This window comes from Varanus komodoensis, unplaced genomic scaffold, assembly GCF_004798865.1.
Source record: "Varanus komodoensis strain SLA01 unplaced genomic scaffold, ASM479886v1 scaffold43, whole genome shotgun sequence".
Lineage (NCBI taxonomy): Eukaryota > Metazoa > Chordata > Lepidosauria > Squamata > Varanidae > Varanus > Varanus komodoensis.
Window position 1 is genome coordinate 7,723,680 of NW_025335985.1, and position 17,543 is coordinate 7,741,222.

General features: G+C 67.7%; 1 protein-coding gene across 4 annotated transcripts in view; it reads right to left on the reverse strand.

Annotated features, from left to right (window-relative positions):
• Window positions 1-1,770: 1,770 nt before the first annotated feature.
• DNAJB5 (DnaJ heat shock protein family (Hsp40) member B5) overlaps window positions 1,771-17,543 on the reverse strand; it is a 16,799-nt gene continuing 1,026 nt past the window's right edge. The window contains exons 1-4 of one of the 4 annotated variants that reach the window (XM_044443944.1): window positions 17,264-17,413; window positions 12,190-12,434; window positions 9,558-10,159; window positions 1,771-3,631 (exon numbers count right to left, since the gene is read on the reverse strand). In XM_044443944.1, coding sequence (XP_044299879.1) covers window positions 3,398-3,631; window positions 9,558-10,159; window positions 12,190-12,434; window positions 17,264-17,301 — 1,119 coding nt within the window. In that variant the 5' untranslated portion in view covers window positions 17,302-17,413 and the 3' untranslated portion in view covers window positions 1,771-3,397. Of the gene's footprint in view, window positions 3,632-9,557; window positions 10,160-12,189; window positions 12,435-12,705; window positions 12,786-15,895; window positions 16,237-17,263; window positions 17,414-17,543 lie in introns of those variants that run through there. The other 3 variants (XM_044443943.1, XM_044443946.1, XM_044443947.1) reach the window with 3 other exon arrangements.

Genomic DNA, 17,543 nt, shown 5'->3' on the forward strand with positions numbered 1-17,543 from the left:
TGGACGGACCCACACGGAGCCCGCAGCCTGGCGCGAGTTCCACGCCTCGGGAGGCTGGGCAAGCACCGAGACACCGCAGATCTGGCTGCCTGCTCAGAAGGGCTCCTCCCGGAGGCCTCAGCCGTGCTGCTGTTCTGCCCCCGAACCCTTCCAGGAATCGTTCCTCGTCTTCATCTCACCCTGGGCAGCACTCCAGAGCCCCTGTGGCTGTGGAGCAGCACAGAAATATGGCAAACCCTGCATCTGAGTGGCGGCCCCTTTAAAGCCAAAAATCCCCCCTGCCAGAAAACACCCCGAAGGAGCACCAGCACATCCAAGCTCCAGGTGAGACCCTTCTCTCCTTCCTCTTCGTTGGCGTGCGTGTTGGGGGGTTGCCAATTTCTACAGTGGCCAATATAAATCTCTCTCTCCTGCCCCTAGCATGGGTGGTGTGATTGTCTGGGAGCAGGAAGGGCTTTCGACTCTGCAGACCCAAAGCGACGGCCAGGACATCCCTTTTCACGTCTCCGAGTTTCGGAGCCCCAGGGACGGGGGTCGCACCGAGGCTGAGCAGGGGCCTGCTTTCTGCCACAGGCCTCTGGCCGGGATGGAGGCACAGCTTGGGAAGTGTAGGCCTTCATCCCGAAAGCAAACGCGAGCCAGGCAGCCTGCAGCTCTGCGGGCCCCGGCAACTCTTCCTGCTTTTCCCAGGGGGCAGGGCTAGGATGAGTGTCGCTTGGCCACCCCGGCAGCTCTTGTTCAAGCAGAGGAATGCTCCCTGCTTCGGGAACCGGCTCCTGCCCACATCAAGCGGAGGTGCTTGTCTGAAGGCCCCAGGAACGTGACGCGCAGGGGCTCCCGAGACGGGCCAGTGGCCCCGCACATGAACCTGGGCGAAAGCCGGGGTACAAGGGATGCCACACAGGCCGCCACACAAAGGCACTGGCCAGCGCCAATGCTCAAGCCGGCGAAGCCAGTGAGCCGGGAGCTCAGACCGTGCCCAGCTGCCCCAGGTTGGGTGCACGTCAACAGTGGCGGCCCCCTTTGGCCCGGCTCCCCCTAGGAAAGCCACGGAAGGCATTTCCGCCCGCACAGGGACTCCGCAGCATCCCAGGCGGACGACCGACCAGGCTCAAGCCCTGCATTAGGGACCCGGCCACGGACCCTCCCTTCACCCGGGCCAGCAGCTGGGCCCCTCCTTCGCAGGCCCCAGACGTTCCAGTGCGCCCCCCCACCCCACACAATCCCCGAGGCAGCAAAGATACGGGGCCACCCCCTGCTCCGCAGAGCCCACTGGGGGGGAACCCCAAGCCAGGCATGCTCTTGGGGGCGCGCAGGGCAGGGCAAGCGCTTCGCTGGGGGCAGCAGTGTGCCAGCCTTGCTCCTGCCCGCTCGGCGCAGAGGCCGCCTGCAGGCGGGCAGCAGGGCTGCTCCGTGCCCGGGCACATCTGCTCTCGCCAGGCGCCCAGAGCGCCTCTGGCCAGGAGGCAGGCGGCCACCTGCACGCCACCCCACGCCAGCACACGTGCGCACGCTCCCAGGCTCCCGTGTCCGAGGGCAGGCAGGGGTGGGCCGGATGCCCGGGGGAGGACGCTTCCTGGCAGACCCGGTCATGGGAACGGGCCCAGGTGGATGCCAGGGAGGCTGTGGTTTGTGGGATCCCCTGCGCATGCCCGGGGTGCGCCCCGTCGACGGCACGAAGGGACTGCCGGCCTGCCGGAGCCTCTGTCCCAGGGTGCCAAAAGGCCCAGTCAGAGAGCCACTCAGAAGGGCTGGATCACGCACAGCAACTCTTTTTAAAATACTTTATTTTTAAATATTAATACAGGACATTACAAAAGAACTACAAAAAAACCGCTATAAAACCACTCAGGGTCTCCCTGAAACGGAGAAAGCCCCCGAAGGCGCTGCCCACTGCACCGCACACGCTCACCCAGCGTCATCAGCTTCCGTTTTTTTGTATTGAAAAAACACACACACGGTGGGGCGAAAGGCATCGTCGTAACCATTCAAACTGGTTGATGCGTTCAACACTGCTTAACAGTTTTAATCTTCTGCCAAAAATTGCACATTAAAAGGACCGACGTGTTAGGTTCTGTACAGCTATACAGGAAGCGGCTGTGCTCTGTGCGTCTGGACACGCCGTCCGTCCCCCCGTGGGTAAAGTCAAGACAGCTTACAGTTGGCACCCTGACCGGGACAAGGCCGGATGCAGGAAGGCGGCTGCCAGGAACCGGCCTCGCGGAAGCCCAAGGCAGCCCTTGCATGTGGAGGCAGAGCAAATATTTTAACCCAAGCGAAAAGGAGTAGTCAGGATTTCCACGGAGGGAGGTTTTGGCACCAGATTATGGGGGGGGGGGGATGCTATCGCAAAGCAGCTCTGGAACCTCCCACAGCCCGGTCTGGCCACCCCTCACTTCCCAGAGTTGTCCCTGCAGGAGGAGCAGAAGTCAGCCAGCAAGGATGAGAAACGTTTCTTCCAAAATTGCTCTCTGAAAGGGTTTCCTTTTAACCAATGCAGCCCTTACACACAGCACCACCCAAGCAGATCCTGTGACCCCCACCCCGGCCCGGCCCGGCCCCTTCCACCCTCTCTGGACAAACACACACATGCGCACGCACACGGCCCCGGGAAGCTCCCCCCAGCCCTGGCCCCAACTTGTGCTCACACACTGCAGAGACACCACTCGGCTGCGCCCCATGGGAAAGGAGGCGACCGGCCCCCGCGAGGCTGCTACACGGGCGACACGAGGACCTTCCAAAGTGCCGCGACCGCAGCCAGCCCTTGCGCCGCCCGCTGCCACACGGGACACCGAAGGCTCGCTCACCAGCACCCAGACCCATCCTCCGGGAGAGCCACTGGCCTGGCCCGGCCCGGCCCGGCCGGCACGAGCCCAGAAGTCAGCACCCGCGGGGCCAGAGGGGAGGCGCGGGGACAAGAGCAGCCCTCTTCGGTGACTGCAGAGGCAGGCCAGGATGGGCCCCGGGAACTGGGGCGGGCCAGGCTGGAGTCCGGAAAGGGCCGGATGCCTAGAGCAACCGGAAGAGTCTGGCCAGCGGGAGGCTTTCCGGGGCAGCCTCCCGTGGCCTCCTTGGCATCTCGTGACCAGCTGTTTGCCAGCCAGGCTCCGCAGCGGAGCCCTCAAGCACACGGGGGCTGGAGGCTCACACACAAGCGGGGGTGCTGGACCCGAAGGGGGCCATCTGCAGCGAGCCATGTGGCCAGGGAAAGAGGTGGAGGGGCGCACGCCCCGGGCCGGAGCGTCTCTCGCAGGTGCGGGACGTGGTTTGCAGCGCAGGCCCGGCTAAGCCCGTGCACACCGTGCAGGCCAAGAGCACCACCGCACACACGTGAAGAAGTATTGCTGCCTGGGGCCAGCCGGCGGGCGGGAGGCCCCCGCGCCCCCCCACCGGGCCTCTAGGAGCAGGGCAGGTGCTGCTTGAGGATCTGCCGCGTCTGCGGGGCTATCCTGTCCGGGAAGCGGATTTTGAACTCCACGATCAAGTCTCCGCGCTGGGTGGGCACCTTGGGGAAGGGCAGCCCCTCGCCACGCAGTCTCTTCACAGTGCCGGGCTTGATGATGTCGCTGCAGGGCAGGGGGATGACGCGCCCGTCGACCGTGGGAATGTTGACGGTGCAGCCGCACAAGGCCTGCGGAAGAGAACGGGAGAGGGCGTTGCCGGCCGGCCCCTGCAGCTGCAGCCGGCCGGCCGGCCCCGTGCCAGCTTCCTCCGGGGGGCCCGCCCCGCGGCAGAGACCGCCTGTGCCCGGGGCCCCTCGGGGAAGGCAGGACAGAGGCCGGCTCAGGAGGTGGCGAGGACACGCTCCGCATATGGTGCTCCCCGATCAGATAACGCAGGGGCGGACATGCATGCTTCAAACAAAACAAACGGGCGGCTTCCGACGCACGGACTCCGCGGGGACCCGCAGCCCCATCCAAGCACAGGATAAATTTATAGAGATAAATTTAGACTGGCTTGATAACCTAATCTCCAGTGAGGTCACCGAGTGTGCAGGACACGTCCCCCCGTGGCTTCGCACCCTGCTCAGCTGTCGTGCGCGTCAGCGGCCCGGCCTTGGCGCGTGCGAGTGGAGCGGCCGGGAAGCGCGCGGCTTGGAGCACTTCTCCGGGCAGCTTCGCCCGGGCCTGGATTGGCAACAGCAGCAGCTCAGCGCTGGGTGGACCGGGCTATTTCCGTCCATGGCACAGAACGAGTTGCCAGCGCAGCCCTGGCCGTGTGGGGGAGGGGAGGAGGGCCCCCTCCGCCGCTTTGGGAGGCGCAGCCGGGAAAGGCCGCCGGCTGGGGGGGCTTCTTCCCCCTGGCGTCGTTCCAGGCCGCGATTCGCCTCCACGTGGCCCCGCACTTCGACTCGCTCCAAAATGATCCAGAACCGGGAGGGGGCAGCCTGCCGGGGAACATGGGTGGGAGAGTGCCATGCGCTGCTGCCCTGCTCACGGGCTTCCTGCAGGCCGCTGGCGAAATCAAAGGTCAGCACCACCACGAGTCGGCCGCTGGGCGAGGAGAGCGCTGGCCAGGGGGACCCCGCTCTGAGCCCACAGCGCCTTCTGCACTCGAGGAAGGCCAGCGATCCGCAGCCGCTCGGCTCTGTCCCACCCGAGGGCTCCCCAGGCCCGCCCTGCAAGGCCGCTGTGCCACCGGCCGTGGGGCCCTGGCCCTGGGCCCGCGTGCGCTGGCTGGCCTGCTCGCGGCCAAGGCAGGGAGGGCCCCGCGGAGCATTTTGCTTGTGACCTCGAGGCAGACAAGGGATTCTTGAGGACATCAGGAGAAAGGAAGCGGCTGGGCCACTGGGCAGAAGTGGACTTAAGTGGACGGTGGGGGATGCGGGGCAGAGAGCAGGCCCTGGCCTCCCGCTGTCCGGAGGGGCGTCTGAGGATTAAGGCCGACCACGTGGCCTAGCATCTGCTCTGAGAAAACTGCTCGAACGCCTCATTCAAGAAAGAATCCGCACGGGGACGGAGGGACAAGCCCTGTGGGAAAAGACCGGCGTGGCTTCCACGAGGGGAAGTCTCGGCTGACTGACTGACTGGAACTCACTGAGCGCATCTGTGAGCAGGCGGGCCGGGCAATCCAGCAGGCCGTGTACTCGGACTCCCAAAAGGCTCCTGAGCAAACTAAGCAGCCAGGGAAAAGGGGGGGGGGGGGGGGGGGGGGGTCCTGTTACGGATCACTAACTGGTTAAAGAACAGGAGGCAGAGGGTGGGAATAAGGGGCAACCTCTCCCAACGTCCCCAGCAGAGTCCCACGGGCTCTGCACTGGGATTGGGCCAGCGCTTTTCAACCTATTCTTACATGATCTGGAATTAGGAGTAAGCAGTGAGGCTGACAACACGGAACTATTTAGGGTGGTTCAAACCACAAGGGGCTGTAAGGGGCACCAAAGGAGAGACAGGATGGAGGGGCTTCAAATAATGCACGTTGGGGGAAAAGCGGAGAGGGGGGCATTTTTCTGCAGCACTCGAGCCCAAAGGGGTCATCCCAGGAAGCAGCGGGGTGGGGGATCCGGCGCAGACCAAAAGGAGCACCTCCGCATGCCATGCGCAATTCAGCTGCGGGGCCTGGTGCCGCGGGAAGTGGTGCTGGCCACCAGTCTGGTGGCACTGCAAGGGGACTGGGCAGGGTCATGGGGGGGGCTCCCCATGGCAGCAGTCAGGGGGGCCGTGGGCCGCCTTCGCACATGCCTGCGTGCTCCGGCTGCTGGGAGCTGGCAGGCACGTCGTGGGCGGCTGGTGGGCCACGGAGGGTGCGCAGGGCTGGGCTGGAGGGGCCGGGGAGTGGCCGGGCAGGGCTGTTCTCAGGCTCTTATGCCAGGGCACCCGGGCCTCCCAGAGGTTTCTGCACAGGTGCAAGGGCCGGACGTTCTGTCTCCGGGTCCGCGGAGGGGTGCAGCGGAGAGACTCGGCGGAGACGCCCAAGCGCGCTGGCGGCGACACCCGCCCGCCCCCCCGGCCCCTTCCTGGCCTGGGCCCCCCCTGCCACTCCCAAGAGCCCCCGGCCAGCTCATGCCACACTGGCCCCGCTCGCGGGATGGGAATGCTGGCTGGCGTGTCCCCCGCAGGCTGTCGGGGGGCGCAGGAGGGGGCAAGCCGGCTCGCTCAGACTGGCTGCTTGCGCCTGCCCAGCATGGCCCGATGCGCAAAGCCAGAGCGAGAGGCTGCCGGGAAGCAACCGCCAAGCCTAGTGGCCCGTTCATCCCGACTAGCCCAGGCAGGTCTTCCCTGGAAAGGAAGACAAGGCCAGGACAATTTGGGCGCGGACATGAAAGCGGATGCCCAGTCTCCCGATAAGGGGTGTGCGAACCAAGCCGATAAGGGGCGAAGAGGGCCTGTGGACGCTTGTGCGCGCGCACGCGGACTGGGACGGCTGGGACCCAGATGGACCGAGCGGCGCCAGAGGGGTCCCAGCGCTCGGCCCATGGAGGGGGCCACGGAGGGCTCATACACCGAGCGTGGGCTGAACTTAGTCAGAATGAGACCAACTTTCTATCCTGTTTTGACTTCACATGTAATACTGTTTAGAATAAAGACATTGGTAGTATCAGCCGGAGTAACTGCTTTCGTTGGGAAGGAGCACCAGCCACACAACAGAGAGGCTGGCCACGCACAGGGTGGGCATGTCGTGAGCGGAGCCGGCTGGAGCCGGGGGTCAGACTAGATGGCCCGGGAGACCCCTTCCGACTCGCTCTGCTTCTGTTCCTGTGTTTCTAACTGTGTCTGTAGTGAGAGCCGGGGAAGGAAGGAGCCGACCACTGACTTACGAATGTCTGTATTTTGTGCATGCGTGCTTTTCTTTTTATGTGTGTTCGTTTAATTTTGTGTCTCTGTGTTTGTGACTGTATGAATACCATCCTGATTTTACTGTTATAGAAGCTGTTTTGAACAATAAGCACTAATAATAAAAATGAGAACCTGGAGAGAGCTTGTGCGGGGGGTGGGGGGGGCACGGCAGAAGCCTGGAAGGAATGCGCAGAAAAGCTTGGCCTCGAAGCAGCCGCGGGGGGGGCACGCTTGGCAGCCGCTGGCAAGGACCGCCAGGAGCCAGGAGGAGCCGGCGGAGGGCCAGCACGAGCCCCGGAGACGGCCGCAGCCCAGAGCAGCAGGGGCAGGTGGCCAAGGCCAGGGGGAGGGCGGGCGGGTGGGCACCTCCCCGCACAGATGCCCCTGGGCACAGCCCGGCACTCCCTGGGCGCCCGGGGAGGCCATGCAGGGGGAGGCCCCGGCCTGGGGGCCACTTTGAGAGTCGCCTCCCGCGGCAGGCCGGCCAAGCCTCTTCTGTGCTCGCATGACCCCCCCACCCACCGTGCTCATGGCCCCCACTGGGGCGGGGGTCCCTCAACAGGCGGACGCAGAGGGGAGCAGGGCCAGAGGCAGGGCAGCGGCTGCTCGGAGAAGGGCAGCCGCATTGGGGCCCAGCTGGGATCCACACACAGCGAAGGCACTTCCAGCAGCACCCCCCGACCCCAAATCTCCCGGCCCCCGTAGTCCCAGCTACGGAGGAGAGGGGGTGCCAGCTCTGCTTGCCCGGCAGCGGGTGAGCCATCAGCTCGGCACCGGGGAGCGGCAAGGCCGGTCCGTGGCCGCGCTGGGCTGGGGCATGGAGGCCCCTTCTCGGCCCCGGGACCCCAATCACGGCACAGTCTCCAGTGCGCAGGAAATCCCTGGCGAGCGCCAGCGCAAGGGCAGAGGCACGGGAAGCCTCCTGGGAGGAGCGAGCGCCAGCCCAGGGGCCGGGAAATGCCGCTTCTCCCCAGCGCAGCACCACAGAGCCTGCCGCCACTCCTGCTCCGTGAGGCCATCGCTCCTCTTGGAGGCAATGCTCATGGGCAGAGGAACGGCCCCCGCCAGACCCGCCTCCCCAGACTGGCTGCAGCAGTGGCGGGCACACCGGCAACGGCCCCGGCCACGGGTGGCGGCCAAGGCACGTCGAAGGCCCTGCTGGGAGCTGCCAGCCGAGCACCCTTTCAGGGCCCCCGAAGCTGACCCTGCAGGGCCCACAGGGGCCCCAAAGGGAAGGGGGGCCCACTGCCAGGATGGGAGGGCCATTGCTTCGGGGGCCACGCGCCTGGTGACTGGCACTCAAGGCCCCGGGAGGCTGGCCGGGAACCCAACCGCAATGCCCACGCCACTTCAACCGGGGGTGCGGCGCTGAAACACGAGGCTGCGGTGGCTCTCCAGCCGGGTGGGCGGGAAGGGGAAGCGAGGGAGCGAGCTCTGGAACGCTGCCTGGCCGCCGCCTGGCCGTGCCTCTCCCGGCCAAGCCAGGTCCCCCCGCTTTGGAGGGCTCCAGGGCAGGCAGGGGCCAAGGCTGCCTGTCAGCTTGCAGCTCTTCCTGTCCGCGCTCAGGAAAGGGCATCTCAGCCTTCAGGGTGCGGTAAAAGCTGCACAGACGCGGGAAGCGGTTGGGGCGAGGGGGACCCCGAGAGGCCCTGTCTGGGCCCTGGCAGAGGTTCTGCACCGCGTCCTGAGCAGACGGCTCCCACGGAGCAGCCGGGTCTGCAGTCACGCTGCTCGTCCCCTTCGCCCAGGGCCCGGGAGGTGCCACGGGTGGGATCTCAGTTCGTCCAGGCAACGCAGCTGACCCGAGGGCAGACCCTGACCTCTCTGGGCCACGGAAGCGAGGACACTCCTCCTCCCAAGAGCCCATGAGGCCACCTCCCTGGCCGCACACCCCCGTTAAGGAGCCGCGGGCCGATCCCACGGCCGGACAGCACCGCAAAGCAGCTCCTTTAACCGCGTTCCCCTGCATCACGCCAAACCACGAGCATCGCCTGGAAGCCGAGCGAGGGGGGGCCCCCGGTGCCGCCACTCCTCCCCCGCAAGGGCGACCTGGCCGAGTGCCAGCGGCACCTGCAGAGCTCAGACAGCTCCTGAGAAGGGATGGCGGGGGGGGGGGGCCCTTCGCGGGCTTAGGCGCTTCGCTTCCTGCAGAGGAAAGGGCCTGTGCTCTTTTCTCGCTCCTCGGCTTCCTGGGGCCGTGCCGGGGGGCTTGTGAGTGGAAGAACATTAACATCGAGCAGCCCCAGCCTGCCTCCCAGTTCAGGGGAACAGAGCCACCCCCAGCAAGGGCGTTCAGCCCCCGCTCATCCGGCGGGGGGGCCTTGGCTCTAGCTGCGCCTCCCCAGACTCTGCCCCCGGACGCCTCTGCCCCTGCAGTGGAGCCGGAGTGCCCGGGGCAGCCGTCCCGCCAGCCTCCCCCATGCCCACTGGCTTGGGTCCCTACCAGTGCATGCCGCCCCCCCGGCTGCAGGCGGTGGCCTCCTCCTGGGAACACTTGGCCAAGGAAGGATCCCTTACAGTGGAGGGGCAAAGCTCTACCCACTGCACTACACAACCCCGGAAAGAGCAGGGTGCACCCGGGCAGCAAGCAACCAGCTGGGAGCCCAGCAGAGCCTCCGCCTGCCTCTTCCCACAGCCTGTCCCAACCGCGTCTGTGCGCAGACCCTCCCCTTCCGGATCGCTGGGGCAGTGACTCCCACCCCTCTGGGCCAGCAGCCCCGGAGGGGCAGCCCCACGGCGGCACCCGGAGCCCCCAGCATCCCGGCCCGGCCCCGGACGCACCTCCTTAAGACTGATCATGGCCGTATAGATGATGTTTGTGCCGTCCCGCCGGAAGTGGGCGTGGGGCTTGTCCTTCAGGATGAAGACGATGTCGGCGGGGATGTTGTCCGGCGTGGCGTCCCCCTCCTTGGGGAAGGTGATCTTGGTGCCCTCCTTCCAGCCACGCTTGATGACGATGTTGAGGATCTTGTCCTCCGTCCGCACAGTTCTCCCGTCGGGGTTCAGCCGCCGGCGCGTGATCTTCATCCGCTTGGTGGCCCCGTGGAAGATCTCCTCCAGCGACACCTTCAGCTCGTGCACCACTGGCGGGTCCTGCACCCTCCGGCGCATGTGGATGGGCTCCGGGTGCCGCCGGTGGACGCCGCTGAGGCCGTTGAAGCCGAACCGGCCAAAGGCGCTGAAGGGGTCGTCGCCGTCGTCGTCCACGTCCATTTCGTCGTGGTCGAAGCCGTTGAACACCCGCGAGCGGCCGCTGCTGAAGAAGATGTCGAACGGGTTGGAGCCCCCGAAGAAGGAGGCGAAGGTGGCGTGGGGGTCCCCGTGGAAGGTGTAGTGGAACGCGGTGCCCGTGGTGCCAGAGGAGCCGCTGCCGGTCTTCAGCCCTAGAGCAGAACCAGGACGGCAGAAGCCTCAGCTGAGCGCCCAGAACGGACGCCCGGAGCATGCGCATCGGGACGGGACGGGCAGTGCGAGGGAGCGAGCCGGCTTGGCTGAGAAGGAAAGTCGGACGCCCCCCGCCCCCCCGGTTCCTCCCCCACCAATGCTGCCTGGCTGCCTGCTTCAGGGAGGTTGTTGAGGCCCCATCGGTGCGGGTGTTCAAGGATAGGCTAGGCGTGCACATGGTGGGCATGTCGTGAGCGGAGCCGGCTGGAGCCGGGGGTCAGACTAGATGGCCCGGAAGTCCCCTCCTGACTCGCTCTGTTCCTATGTTTCAGCCCAAATGCAGAAGCTGGAGAAGGTGAGGGCTGCTTCCCACCCAGCGACACACACCCACAAAGCTGGTGCTGCGGCAGGTGCCCCCCGGGGCTCCTCTGGAGCAGGCACGCCCAGGACGGTGCCAGGGGCCGCGGGGAAGGGTTGGCGGGACTGGGGGACGCCTGGAGCAGCCAGCTGATCAGGGAGCAGATGCCCAGACGTGTGCCGGAAGGTGGAAGGCTGTTCCAGAGACTGCCGGGAGCCAGGCCGGCAGTTTCGGGTCCTCGTTAGATAGCGGTGGCCTGACAGCAAAAGCTCCAAGAGCGACCTCTGTGATGGCTTGAGCCCCACCGGCTGGGGAGCAAGGCAGCCCTTCGCCCCACCCCTGGGCCAACCAGGAGCTCCCCACTCCCCGAACTGCATCCACGCCCCAGACCAGGCTTCTGCCTCACCCTGCCCCCAAGCAGCACAGCTGCCAACCCCCCCCCCCCCCCCCCCCTCCGGCAGAGGCCTTTCCTCCCCCTCCAGCCAGAGCAATCTCCTCCCTCAGCTCATCTGATCCGAGGATGCGCTTCGGCTCTCCCGGATGAACCCCAAAGGGATAGCACTCAAGTGGGCTGGACGGACAACTGTTTTTCCAGGAACCGGGAAGCAAGATTGCAGCTTTTAGCTGAAATTGCCGTCATTATGTCTTGTCAGTCACAACTGTGACAAAATTAGATGGCCCGGGCATGGGAGCACATGCAGTGCAGCTCATCGGGCAGAGAGCTTTTATTTTCAGAAGGCCAGAGAGACCCCCCCCCCCGGGCAAGTCCTCTCCCCACCAAGAGCAGCCCCCCTGCTCTCCCCCGGGGCTTCTGTGCCTCCCCTAGAAAAGCGTTCCCAGCCTTTAGGCGCAGGAGTGCCGCTTGTGTGCCTTGCAAAAGGGCAAGTTTTGGAGGGGAGCGGAAGCGGGCCAAGAGCCCCCCCACAGTCATGCATCTGGGCTGAATGCCACCGCCGGCCCCCAAGCTACACAAGCCCCCTCTCCCCTGCTGCCCCCTCCCCAAACGCTACAAAGCCTCGCGCATCCTGGAGGCAACAGGCACGCAAGCAAAGGCAAGCGGCTCGGTTCCACCTGCCCAGCGAGTTCTGGCCAACGGCTCTGCATGTGCTGGACCGCCTCTGCCCGGCTGGCGCGCTTGCTTGCCGGGCTGGGCTGGCCCCCCCGCTCCTGCCCGGCAGCTCCGGCCTGGCCTGGCCCGGCCCGGCCGCTGCCATTCCCAGCTGCCTTCCTCCTCTGGAGCGGAGAAGGGCTGCAGAACGCGCGGCGCTCGCTGCCAAAGAGCCCAAGATTGTTATGAAACAAGGAGCTATTACTAAAATTGGGAAAAGCGCTCTCTGCCAACCCCCACGCACGCCGAGCAGCATGTACTGAAAAGGAAGCAGAAGGCGCAGGAAAGCCTCGCTGGCCCCGAGCGGCCCGCGGATGCCTTACGCCCTGCGCCCGGGAGAGGCCGAGCCGCGGCCCCACCGGCCTCTCTGGGGAGCAGCCCGGCCCCAGCTCTCCTCCCCACACGACCAAGGGGGGGCCTTGGCCCCGCCCTCCTGGGGCCGTTAGCCAAGGGAAGCACCTCGGGCCCTGCAGCGGGCTTTGCCGGGCTGCCCCTCGGCGAGGGGGGCCGCGAGCCCCCCGCAGGCTGGCGAGTGCCCAGAAGCCAAGCTCCAGACGCCTCACCTTCCTCCCCATACTGGTCATACACGGCCCGCTTCTTGGGGTCGCTCAGGACTTCGTAGGCCTCGGCGATTTCCTTGAACTTCTCCTCAGCACTGGGGTCCTTGTTCTTGTCGGGGTGGTACTTCAGGGCCATTTTCCGGTAGGCCCTCTTGATCTCGTCTTCGTTGGCTCCCGACTGGATCCCCAGGGTCTTGTAATAATCCTTCCCCATGGTGGAGACCGCCCCAGCCACCGACTCTTTATTCCTGGAAGGGGGAGAAAGAGCGAGGCCGGGTCAGAACGGGTCTGCCCACGAAGGCGGGAGCGGGGGGTGCCCCGAAGTGTGCCCCGACGTGCCCCGCTCCTCCAGTTGCGGCGGCACCCGGGCCACCGGCTGGCGCGGCTCTGGCCCGGGCACCCAGCCCCAGCGCTGAGCGTTCCGCCCACGGCACAGGGACCCTTCCCCAGCTGCGCAGCCCCCGCCTCCCAGCCCCCCACGTGGCGGGGGGGAGGAAGGACCGGGGAAGGTCCGCTCACCCTCCTTCGGCGGGAGTCGCGGGGGCAGCCTGCACGGTGCGGGCGGGCGGTGTTGTTATTCCGAGGGCCCCACGTGACTCGTAACCAGAGAAGGAGGCCAGGCCCCTCTCCACAAATAGGGCAGGGGAAGGAGCCTTGGGAAGGGCGAGCTGGCAGCCCCGGGCGGGCCAGCGGGAAGGCGGCTCCTCTGCCGAGACGGAGGGCAGCACGGCCCGCGGGACAGGTGCCCGGCGGCTCGCCACAGCAGCCCTTCGGCCGCCAGGCGGGGGGCCAGAGGGGCCCCGCGCGGCCGTGCAGTGCGCAGCGACACGGAGGTGAAGCGGCCGAGCTGGGCTGCTCCCCCCCCGCCTGCCCCTTCTGCGCTTCGTGGATTGCCTTAAAAGAACTTCTCAAACAATACGCTAGGGCGGGTTCACGCAGGGACACGTTCCCACGATGCACCGGCACCAGCGGAAAGACGGCACAGAACGGAGCTGTTAGACGAGGCATCTTGCGACTACGGGTGGGAGTTATTTTTAAAGCAGTCGTTAGCCTGGCTGAAGCGGGATGCGAGCGAGTGAGCGAGCGAGCGATTCCCCAAGTGAGGCTGCACGGGGCCACCAACGCGGGGACCGGCCCCTGGGCCCAGGCACGGGCCGGGCAGCCGCGCACAGCGCTGGGCACGTTCTCCAGGGCCGGGCCGGGCCGGCACCCCACAGGCATCCGGCACACGCCTCCCATGAGTCTCGGCCGGCACGGCCAACGGCCGGGAGCGACAGGAGCCGCGAGCCAGGCCCAGGCAGGGCTCACGGCCGCACGCGGAGGCCGGCACCGGCACCCGCCTCGTTGCCTGGCACCGGAGCAGCCTGGCACAGCACCCGCGTGCGCCCAGCCGGGGAGCGGAGGCCCCTCGGCACGCCAACAAGCGGCCCATGGCACCCGGCCTGCTCCCACCCGACCCCTCTTCGTTTCTTCCGTCTCTCCCAGCTGAGGGGCCCCCAGGCTTCGCGGCTGACCCCCATGCCGCCCCACCACCAAACCCAGGTCACTTCCCGCACTTCGCCACCCCGAGCGCAACACGCCCTCCTGCGCTCCCCTCCTGGGCCGAGCAGCTCCCAAACCAGTTCCTTGCTCAGCTCCCCCCCAGGTGCACGTTCTCTTCGGAGGCTCTGGCAGATGGGCAGTGGCGTTTCTGTGGCATAATGGCTGTCATCCAGGCCTGGACACCTTCACCGAATTCCCCCCCCCAGCCACCCAGTGGGGCAGGGCCCCTGCCCCTTTCTGTGGGCTCCCAAGGATGCAAGGGCGGCTGGGGCAGTGAACAGCCCCCTTCTGCCCAGGGGTCCTGCCCGCACCTCGCTTCGGACCGGCCCTGTGGGACGCTCCCACACAGGGAGGCCAGCGGCTGCACAGAGCGACGCCAGAGCCACCAGGCCCGATCTGGGGCCGCCAGCTGCTGCTGGCCCTGTCAGCCCGGGGTCCCCGCGGGGCCCCCGCTCCGGCAACGGGGGGGGGGGGGCAGCGCCAGAGATGCCCTTGCTCAACAGCGGCAGAAGGACGGGGCTGCTCGGCTGCCGGGAAGGGGCCCTGCGTGGCCACGCCAACTGGTCGGACGGCCGCCTTGCCCCTCGGCCAGGAGCATCCCCAGGAAACCCTGGCAGGCAGATACGCCCCCGACACCCAGCCGCGGAACACGGAACCCAGCACACCCCCGGCTGAGAACCTCACGCAGTCCGCTCCTGCGGGGGCGTCTGCACACGCCTTGGAACGGGGGGGGGGGCGACAAGCGGGAGCACGTATCGCTGCCACAGGAGCAGCACCTCCCCGCGTTAATCAGTGAGATCAGGAGCTGGAAATAAGCCTCGGGGGAGGGCCCCGCCGGGCGCCCCAGCCCCACGCACTGAGCGCAGGGAGCGTGCGGCTAGCGCTTGGGGTGCCGAGCCCACAGGGGCCGGGGGGAGCGGGCACAGCCGAGCGGCCCTTTGGACGCCGGCTGCTCCCAGGGAAAAGGCAGCCCCCGCCAGCACAGGAGGGCAGAACGTGCTCAGCACCACAAAGAAGCCACTGAGAAGGGCCCGGCAGCTGCCTTCCCTCCGGAGGGCCCCCACAGGGTGCGGGGGGACCGAGCTGGCCCCAGCGCTCCCTGGGAGTGGAGGCGCATTTGGGACACCAGCCGAGCAGCGGGTGAGCTCCCGCCACCGCACCCAGCATCCGTGGCATCCTCCGGAGGCACGCCTGCCAGGTCGCGGGGCTCCGCTTTCCCGCGCACGGGGGCCGGGGGGGCGGCCGGGGGGCAGGGAGTAGAAGTGGGCGGGGGGTGAAGCCCGGCCCGGGAGCGTGCTGGCCCCGAGTGCACGTCCCCGCGGATTCCTCCGTTCCGCACTGGAACAGAACGGCACGAACGGAACAGGCTGCCGACACCTCCGGCAGCGGAGGGGCAGGGAGCTCTTCCGAGCGAGCGAGCGAGCGAGCGGAGCGGGGGCTGCCTGACGTCAGGCTGCGGGGAACACTGCCAAGCCGTGCAGGTCACCCGGCAGGTTCGCATCCTCGTGGAGCAGCACCCCACACAGGTTCTGGTAAAACACGACTGCGTCCTGGGAGAGGCTCTCCCACACGGCCGGGACCAGCTGCGCTCCTTCACGGGAGCCCCGCAGGCTCTGCCGTGCCCCTGGAACAGGCTCCGAAAGAGGGAGGGGGCTGGAGTGCCACCCACCCCTTCATGTTCCAAATCCCCCCCCCCCCCACACACACATACACACGGTGCCTGAGCGGCACCAGCCCCTCCTCCCGCAGATGATTCTACACAAAGCAGGCGCTCGCAGGAGGTCTCCGGCAAAGCCTTTGAAGGGCCACGAAGCAGAAGCGGCGCTTGCCACCCCCCCTGCAACCCTCCCCCTCTGGGAAGGGGTCTCTGGCGGAGCATCGGGAAGCCCCCTGAACGGCCAGCCCTCTCTCCCGCACAGCTGCCTCCCAAGCCGCAGGCAGCGCCAGGGCTGGGTCAGCCGGAAGAAGTTCAACCTGGCCATACCCACAGCAGAGGTGGCAGTGGGGCACGGTGGCCCTTCCGGTCTACAGCGGCCCGCTAATCCATCGCCCCACAGTGGATGCAAGACGTGGACAGGGAACAAAGATGGATGCCGGGAGACCCCCGCTCAGGCATGGGGAACGAGCGCGCCGACGACAGAGAAAGGGAAGGGAAGCGGGCACTTACCGGAACTTCACAAATATATTCATGGCCCAGGCACTCATTTTCAGGGGCTCTAGCTTGATCCTGAACATGCTTGCAGGGCGGACCTCCCGGCTGTGGCAACGAGGGTTGCCGAGCCCTCCCAGGAGAAGACGGCGGCAGCACCAGATCGAAGCCCAGGGAAGCCCAGAGCAGCCAGCCCGGCCGGAGGAGCAGCCCAGACCAAGAGCAAACCCCGGCTGCCCCAGAGCCGGCTGCTGCTCAGGCGAACGGCTCCTAGGCAGCGCGACGGCGGGCGGGCGAGCGAGCCAGCCCCCTCCCTCCGTGCGCTTCCCGCAGCCCCCTCCCCACCGCACGCCACGCCACGCCACGCGCTCAATGAAATCCCTCGGCAGCGAGAACCGCTCTAATTGGCTTCTTGCTGCGCGCTCAGGCGGAAGTGCCGCACTGGCGTCCTCCTTGCCTCCGTGCCCAGGGGCCCCGCTGCTCGGGCTGCTGCCCCCACCCTCCTAGAAACGCAGCCCGGGCAAAGCCTGGGGGGCTTTGCACGGGGAGGAGGAGGAGTGGCAGGTGCCCACCTCACACAGGTGAACCGGTGAAGGGAGGGAGGAACAGGGAAGGAGTGCGGGGTACACAGAAGCCCACCCCAACTTTGCCAAGTCGCTCCTTTCGATGGCGAAAGAGGGACGTGGTGGCGGGGAGGGGAGCCAGGCGGCGAGGCATTCCCGGGAGGGCGGCCTTCCACCTCCTCCAACACGCAACTTGCCGGCAGCCCGGCAGCGGCCGCTGGAAAGGAGAGGATCCCGCGCGCGTCAGAGCGGGCTGCCGGGGGAAGCGGCTCCCGCCCGCGTCAGAAGCGGTGGCGGGCACCGACGCGCCCGTCCTTCCACGCACCGGGCTTCGTAGTCCGGCAACTTCATTCCCGTGCGGCGGCCCCAGAGAAGGGCAAGGAGGCCACCGGCTCAGGCCTCGCTCGCGCGCGGTCGGGCGCGCAGCCCGGGATGGCCCGGCGGAGCGCCCGCCGCCAAGCCACGAGCAGCGCCAGAGACCCGTTCCCGGCAGCCGGCGGCTCTGCCCGCAGCGCCACGTGGGCCGCCCGCCACCTGACCGGGCTCGCGCGAGGCCAGGGCGACGGCGCCCGCGGCACAATGCGGCTCGCACGGCCGGAGGTTCTGGAGAAGCCCGGGCGGGCCGAGGGGCCCCGGCCCCTCTCCCGCCACCCCGGCCAATGGGCCACGCGCGGCGCCGCCACGCACGTTCGCGCGGGACGGTAGCGCCGGCGCCGGAGCCGGAGCCAGCCAGGGCGCAGCTGGGCTCGGCCAGCCCCGACCCGGCGCGGGCGCGCTGCCGCGCAAGTTTCTCCCGGCGCGCCGGCGGCGGAGCGGCTCCTACCTCTCGGCGCGGCCCCAGAAGAGCAGGACGGCTGGCATGTCCGCGGAGGAGTCGCCGCGCGCGCAAGGCCCGGTCGGGGCAGGCGGCCGCGGGCACGGGAGGCGCACACGCAGGCGGGCAGGAATGCGCTCTGCTCCGCGGGCGGCGAGCGGGGCTGCGGCCGCCGGCGGAGTCAGCGCGGAGAAATGCCATGACTACGCGGCGCGCGGTGAATCATGCGCGGCGGCCGTGCCCACCCCGCGCCCACGCCGCCGGCGCGCCCCCGGCCGCGGCCGCCCCC